This window comes from Sphaeroforma arctica (assembly GCF_001186125.1).
Source record: "Sphaeroforma arctica JP610 unplaced genomic scaffold supercont1.798, whole genome shotgun sequence".
In the NCBI taxonomy this organism is placed as follows: Eukaryota; class Ichthyosporea; order Ichthyophonida; genus Sphaeroforma; species Sphaeroforma arctica.
Genome location: NW_014039760.1, coordinates 19,075 through 26,879, shown reverse-complemented (window position 1 = coordinate 26,879; position 7,805 = coordinate 19,075). Strand labels below are relative to the sequence as shown.

Sequence of the window (7,805 nt, the reverse complement as noted above, 5' to 3'; positions counted from 1 at the left end):
GTTACTTTTACAAGTATGTACAAGTTGATGTATTAACATGTTCTCTGTTTTTCCGTTAGTTTATTTCATGAATTGTTTGTCTTCGTGGCAAGTTTAGTATTTATGAAATACGTTAGTGAGGATAGATCAGTTTAGACGCTGCTCGCTAATGGACGATGTAAAGACTTCTACTGTATGTTATGGCATACGCGCAGAACTTTTCTTTTTTGCTGGGGTACATCGAGTATGATGGTGAATCGTTCATGTTGTATGGTTCTGTGCAGATGCGATCATTGTATGAAGCGTTTAATGGGAGCTACAGGTGTTGGACAGTGCTACATACCCGGCTGCGGAACAACGTTGCGACAGTCAAATTTTGTGACTCAGGTGCGTGGATTGTAAACGGTGTTTAAATTTAGGGTTTACTGCTCACTGTTCAAAGGTGCGCGTGAACAAGCTGTCCTTGGGGGTACTCGTGAGTCACCATGATTATGGCATGCCGTTACAGATCTTTTACTCTTGCATAAGTGGCTTGCATATGAGGCAGAGCCGATAGAACGTTGCAGTGCATATATTTGAGCAGGGCGTGAACAGTCTGGAACGTGTGTCCGCTTGTATTTTACAGTTTCACAATTGCGATATGCCTGCGAGCTGTATTGGACAAGTTCATATCTTCAATATTCAACTGGGTGCGTGTTAAAGTTCATGTTCCTTCTCTTTTGCCAGCGCTGCTGCGGTTATATACATATATCTTGTGAAGCGTTTACTGTCAAATCTTCGAGCAGGGCGCGAACAGTCTGGGACGTGTGTCCGCTTGGAATTTCCAGTTTTACAATGGCGATATGCCTGCGAGCTTAAGATGACAAATTCATATCCTCGATATTCAAATGGGCTGGTGGTATTATTCATGTTCTCTCTCTTCTTCCAGAGTTGCTGCTGTTCACTATAGCTTGTGAAGCGCTTACTGTATGCTTTGCAAAAACTTCAATTTGCCATACCAGTGATTAGCTTGCATGACTTCTTTACATCGCGAATAGTGACGAATCTGAATACTACCACTTCGAGCGGCAACGATTTAATTTTACTTATTCTATCTTGGTAGATATATGAGGATACTGCTGTGCAATCAGAGATACAGGTGCGCCAACACATTGTAAACGAGTAAGTTCTAAAAGTGTGACACCTTCATTGCCGGTAGCAAACTATTGATGTAGTCTAAATGTCAGTTGGTAGCCTTTGTAGACAATTGTATGACAAAATGCTCTCGTCACTGCCTGTTGCCTGCGTAACTCATTATCATGCTCTTAATATCACACTGTTTTTTTTGCTTGGGATTCATTAATACAGGTTCAATAAAACTAGAGATGACTTCGAAAGCTTAGATGCCTATAACCAATATCTAGAAGACATTGAAGATATAAGTATGTCAAATGCCGTATTCGTTTTGATCAGATTGGCCTTGTTTACGGTCTCCTTGTTCGAATAATTCGCTTCTGCTTGAAATTAATTACGAGTGCTCGAACAATTTTTCACTTGTACGCAACTGTTACGGGTGGGTGGAATACACTGCTGCCCTATCTATTATCTAGCGCCTTGTACACTTAGTTTGCAAGCGACGTCGTTCGCTTCATTTTACTGACCGTGAATTACATTTACAACTCCAGTATACAACTTGGTAAATAGGATTAATATCGATGAAACGAAGGCCTTGGTAGATAAGAACAGAGTCGAGAATAAACGTTTGATTCAAAGCAATCGCAGCAGGAAGGTAAACATAAGTACTACCCATACCTACATTTTCATGGATCTGTTGCTTGTTCTCTCAGAGAATTATAACAGAAGATGCGCGTTACTGCTCGCCCAGACGTTTATGTTCTTGGTATGTGGACCCACTTCACGAAAGCCAATTTGACTGTTCACCCTCAGGAAGATGAAGAAAGACTGGTGCGAGAACAAGTGAAGGAAGAGGAGTTAAGGAAAAAACTACTATGGAAGCAAGCGTTCACTGAAATCGACCAGGAAAAACTGAACAAGAAGAAGGACAAAGAACAGTTGATGCAGCAACTCGTAAGTATCGTGATACTTTCTCCAGCTGAGGTGTCGATTCACTTTCCGCCATCTTTCACTGTTGTACCTGCCAACTAGCAAACCAATTGGTGTTGTTTATCAAAAATGAGCTCGGCATATTCGAACCTCACCATATGCGCCCATCCGATTTCACCAGGCAGCCGTAGACGAATCCAGAGCAGGCGAAGTAATCGAAAATTTCAAGAAAGCCAAGAGGCAGAAGACACAACGTGCGGCACAAGTCAAAGGTTTGTAATTGAAATCCTGTTTAGAAGCGGGTTTATATATACGTGTGGATAAATCACAATTCGAGTATGTTTCAACTCGCTGCGTTGTGTACTAACCGCTAGCGTGTGTGTAATGACAAATCGCACTCTTCACAAGACTCGGTAATCGTACATATGTGCGTTCTGTATCTTGCAGGATGGAATACTTTACACTTCATAGAAGCGTATGTTTAGATTCTCGATGTAGCGGTAATATCAGCTGTTTAAAGTTGGGGATTCAAATTCGAATTTCCCGCAATACACATAATTATCGATAAAGTGGAGGTTGATGTATTCTAGTTCGCTGTAGAGATGACTTATTTAAATGGAATATCTATCGTTCAATATAGCTGCGCAACCCAAGACATACGCTGTCAAGCCGCGAGCAGCGATCCCCCAGGCGCGGCTACAACCGTATATGTATGCGCCAACTCCACAAGCGACTTTCCGTGCAAGAGAAGGTCACATCTATCAATTCAAAACCCTGGAGGATGCTATACAGAGTCCCAGGTATGCGAACGTATATTTTACAGCCATACTGGCAGGTGTGATTCGCTCTACCTCGTCAACTATTTCGATTGTCATCTTGGAATTGCAGCCATTTTCACAACACTATCTGGAGTCTCTCCAGGTTTAGGGGATTTACTTCCATAACAACTGGCCTGCGCCTGGTCCGTTTTCACTAGATATTGTACTTGGATCTGTGTACTTGTATATTCTTGTTTGCTCCTACAAATAACGATGCAAATGTATTTTTTTGAATGGCTCTATTGGATCGTGTAACGGCGCTTGCAGGGCGTGCTCAGACATTTCTGCCAACCAGATAGTCACACAGGAAGTACAATGAATGAGACAATCCTGATCAACTATAAAAGTATAATTAATATATTGTACTCGCCTGATACAGTACTTTCCTTCTTACACACTAAAAATCGTGGGTATCCCTCCCCGTTGCTCCACATTCTAGTATCGGTGAGAAAGTGGTTACCCGGCCGTCCATGCCCGGACCATCACTTGCTGGTGGTCATCTCAACTCCTATGTCGCTGCGAGGGGTCTACAAGAAGCGTATAGCTGCTTATCTTTCTGAAAATTGCAGCGAATCCCATCGTAGAATTGGCACCTGAGAAGAAGTACGACTTGAATTGGCGTACTGAGTCGGTAGTAGGGGCCGCAAGCCAAAACACGGCTATGACTGAAACTTATCAGCTATCCCTGGGCACCAACATTCTGCCTGTGCCAGGGTAGGTTTAAACCGGATGTCTTCTATCGACGAGTACACGGATCACAATCCTGAGAAGTTTAAATGCTTGATCGCCGGATTAAATCAACTGTCGCGTGTCGCGCATTGAGTATATGCCACTGCGCATCTTCACAATCTGTCGCAGCCGTGTCAAGAATATAATTGCCTACTGCAAAGATATTTGGATCGCTGACCAGTTTTTGACCGGAAGAATACCTTTCCATTTCGAATGCATGGAAAGATAGTTTTGAAGTTCATCCTCTGGATTATGCTCAGAAAGTCCGGCAAGTATATGATCAAACTCCATATGTCAATGGAAAGCTACATCCCAAACAGAGAATGGATTAAATATGCAAGAGTTTGATCCATCTTCGATCCCTTCTGATTTATATAACTCTTCGATCCCTTCTGTTTATATAACGCATAGCTCGAGTCCACACGTGTCGGTATACATATGATTCAAAATTTATCCACTCGCTCTTTTTTCTGTATGAAGTGAAATCGATTGTGCACTTTCATAAATTATAATAGAAAAAAAATCCTGTGTGCCCATTGTGAGGTTTCCGCTCAATTGAACTGTATCGGATCTGAAAAGAAAAAGTCCTCTCACTTAGACACAATTTACACATGCCTTCACACCTGACCCTTGTTTCTACTTAACCGCTTTATTTGTGGAACGAGGTCGTGTCCTCGCAGGAATATTTGCTGTATTCTCCGTTTGCTTCCCTGACCTGATCGATGACGATACACCACTAGAACTGGGTTGCGCACTTATACTCTGCTCATCGACATTTAACATCGCATATAGTTTGTACAAGAGATATGTGACCACAGGCGCGCCTAGCACCACGCATACGCTGACCACCCAGATCAATGTTTCGTTGTCTACACCACCCATCAAACTAACACCAATCACGGAGATCCCAGTCATACTCACAGCCACCGTTACGACACTCACAGCCACTGCCATGGTTAATACCAAAATCCTGCTTGTGCGCGCAAATAGCCTTTCGACCCGTTCTTTCCTCCTCTCTATCTCGCTCGGATCCGTGGCCGATCGCATCTGTGACATGCCCTTCCCCTTCTTGTTGCTTGTCCCCTTAAGTTTGTTCATAGTCTCAGAGAGTGCAAACACACTCTTCACCGCGTCTGGCAAAAGCCGTTCGTATGCAGCATCGATCATATTGTCGAAGGCACTCATAATCATACCCCTCTCCCCCTTAACCGCTTGCGCCCTCACCTCCTTCCCACGCAGCCCAGCATACGAACCTTTCAGCAAATCAACCACGTTCTGCTGCGACAGCGCTACCGCACAGTCCAGCGGCGTCTTGCCCTGATTATTGAGCACATTGACATCAGCGCCCTCGTCACCGAGCACATCAAGCACGCGATCATGGCCATTTACAGCGGCCACATGCGCGCACGTGTTGCCATTGGTATCCTGGGCATTCGCATCTGCACCGTGTCTCAACAAGACTGCGACTATGTGCACGTGTCCCCTACTACTAGCTAGATGGAGTGCTGTCCGCGAGCTGCTGTCGTGCGTATTGAGGCTGGCACCGTGTAGAAGGAGAATCGCGCAGCAATGTGCGTTGCCCCTGTAAGCTGTAGAAGCAATTGGGGTAGCGTATAAGAGTCTAGAAATATCTGTTTTCAAAGAACACTCGATAAATATGGAGAGGAAAAAGGGTTGCGCATGTGTTCATAACAATTGCTACAACTATAATCCACGCACGCCGCCAGCAACGCACCTACTGTGCCAGCTAACACGCTCACAGAAGTGCAATTGCAATAAAACAGCCGCCCCAAATCACAAACCTGCAACATGTAGAGGAGTCTGACCATCCCTGCGTTTCGTATTCACTTTCACTTCAGCGCCTTTCACAGTAAACAGCTGCTCCAATACTCGTTCCGCATCGATGTTCGCAGCGAGGTGGGCGGCTGTACTCCCGTCACTCCGGACCATAGACGAGAAGAGCAGCTTCGATGGAGCACACCCCAAGAGCATAGCTACCTTACATATCTGATCTTGTAGAACGCTATCTTCTTTATCACATTTGCCCTTGTCGCTTTTAGACTTTTCAAAGTTCTCAGAAATTGTCGGTTGTGCATTCATTGGCCCATTCAACGGACCGACGGAACTCTTTGTCGAAGCTGAGACCAGATTCAAATTCGCAATGTATTCAGATTCGAGTGATGAACACCAGGGACTGAGCTGATCTCCACATTGGAGACAACCACACCATTTATGCGTACGCGACACGAGCCAATATTGTGTACGAGATTGTCCTGATGTGCAAGTGAGGCATTCGTGCAGCGCAAACGAATCAGTGGAATAAAACATTGACTTATGTAGTGCTGGTGCTGGAATACTAACGATGATACTCACCTGTAAATGCGGTGCCGGTTTCCCACTTTCTTATCTCAGAACTCACAGCCGATTCCCTTCCTGCCCCAGCATACAGATCATCTTCATAGTCATCGGGCGTCCCCAGTAGCCACAGGCGGGGCCGTTCAGCGACATAAGCGCGTACACCCGCGAAACTGAGCATCTCCATATCTATACTGGAAACCCGGCTTTTGATTTCACTCTGCGTGCTTGTTGGTAGCGTTGCCAGTCCAGTAGCGAGCCCTGTGCTTACTGCACTGACAGCCTGTTGCACGACCCATGTTCGACTGCAGGGGATGTCGCATTGATTAAGTGAAACACCGTGAGAAGTTGAAACACCATCGATGCCAACGACAAGCTGGCCACAAGAAGCAACTAGGTGCAGCTTTCCACTAAATAAATGCCCTACTTCCGCGTTTATACTGTGACTGATCTTCAAGCGCAATGAAATTCAACTTCTCAACTGCACAAAAGCCATCGTGTCACTTACTATGAGTCAACGAATGACGGGACAGCTATTAAACTCGTAGGCGAGGCCTCGCACTCCCACCATGTCAGATAGGCACCGACTTCCTGTGTGGACGCTATTGATAGAGCCGTCTGTCCTAAATTGTTCGTTGCAGACACATCCGCTCCGTTGTCTAGTAGTATCTCAACGACACGTACAAACCCAAGCGAAGAAGCCACGTGCAGTGGTGTATTCCCAACCGATCTGGATTTTGAATTGACATCTGGAACGTAAATTGTCAGCTATCAATGAAGCTTCAGCACCCATATAACATTCGCAACATATGAATATGACGTTCAACACAATTTAAAGGCGCCTGTATAACAAACCGATTTAAACCCTTCCAGATGTTCACACAAGAATTGAGAACTATACATACATATCTCAAACGCATGGCAACGGTCTGTAGTAAAATCGTAGAAAGCATCATACACTCCACGTACTGAAGCTACTAGTTGTAAAGGTGTAACGATCGTTCGTGACCACTCAAAATATATTGCAGATATATATGGACTGGCCGAAAGCAAAGGGCGTCGAATTTCGAAAGTACGCGATCATAAACCCAACTATACATACCTGCGAATCAATCTGGTCCAGCTGAAATCGAAGCGTATATTTTCGAGTACAGTATACTGAGCTCACACACAGCATTCATAAAACATACCTGCGCCCAATCGGCACAGTAATTCCACCAGCCTGACACTGCCCTTTGATGCAGCCATATATAACGGTGTGCACATATCGTCACTATGACAACGCTCCACACCCACGCCCTCTTCCACAACAATCCTCGCTATTGCTGCCGGGTCATCTATATCTATAGCTTTGAACAAACCAGTCAAGCCACGGATCTCATTTTCCGCACTTACGTCATCGTCAGATTTATAGTCACCTGATACAGCTGCAGACACATGTGCTGTTCTGTAACAAGTCACGGATGGAACGTCGTTGCTGCTGTTGCCTTCCAAATCCTTGCTCAAGACACCCATATTATCGGATACGCAAATCGAATCCGTTGAAGTGGTCGATGAGGTCGTACTTTGTGGTGCCAGGGTATCCTCGCCGGAATTCATTATTCTTGGCTGCCCCCTCGAATGAAGTTGTGTATAAATATTGCTAAGATTCTCTGGCGAAGCTCATTATTTTATACACTCTTCGCTAATATATATGAGACTAAGTGGTCGAGCAGTGGACCAATTTCATTTTAGAAACGTGTCCGCCCTTGCGGCTTTTGGTAGTGGATCGTGATCGAATATGATAAGCGTAATTGAAGTATGACTTCTCCGCCGTATGTGTATATATTTATATATTTATATATTTATATATATATTTATATATTTATATTTGTATTTTTA

General features: G+C 44.5%; 2 protein-coding genes across 2 annotated transcripts; one reads left to right on the top strand and one right to left on the bottom strand.

The window, feature by feature from the left end:
• Positions 1-1,821: 1,821 nt before the first annotated feature.
• Positions 1,822-3,885, top strand: SARC_08655 (hypothetical protein; the record flags this gene model as incomplete). Its single annotated transcript, XM_014297361.1, has 4 exons — positions 1,822-2,046; positions 2,204-2,294; positions 2,663-2,822; positions 3,280-3,885. The coding sequence occupies 4 exons, from the start codon at positions 1,822-1,824 to the stop codon at positions 3,398-3,400; spliced, it is 597 nt and encodes a 198-aa protein (XP_014152836.1). The 3' UTR covers positions 3,401-3,885.
• A 197-nt stretch (positions 3,886-4,082) lies between these two features.
• SARC_08654 (hypothetical protein) lies at positions 4,083-7,600 on the bottom strand. The gene is made up of 5 exons (XM_014297360.1): positions 7,115-7,600; positions 6,433-6,673; positions 5,943-6,229; positions 5,372-5,707; positions 4,083-5,158 (listed from the first exon to the last, which is right to left on the bottom strand). Exons 1-5 carry the CDS (start codon positions 7,521-7,523, stop codon positions 4,206-4,208), a joined length of 2,226 nt encoding a protein of 741 aa, XP_014152835.1. The 5' UTR covers positions 7,524-7,600; the 3' UTR covers positions 4,083-4,205.
• Between the last annotated feature and the right edge of the window lie 205 nt (positions 7,601-7,805).

Excerpts from the sequence above, each read along its gene's own strand:
- SARC_08654 (XM_014297360.1), bottom strand. The coding sequence starts at position 7,523 with ATGAATTCCGGCGAGGATACCCTGGCACCACAAAGTACGACCTCATCG. Across the intron at positions 6,674-7,114 it reads ACTGTGCCGATTGGGCGCAG|ATGTCAATTCAAAATCCAGA; the intron begins GTATGTTTTATG and ends TTTACGTTCCAG. Across the intron at positions 5,708-5,942 it reads AACCGGCACCGCATTTACAG|CTTCGACAAAGAGTTCCGTC; the intron begins GTGAGTATCATC and ends ATCTGGTCTCAG.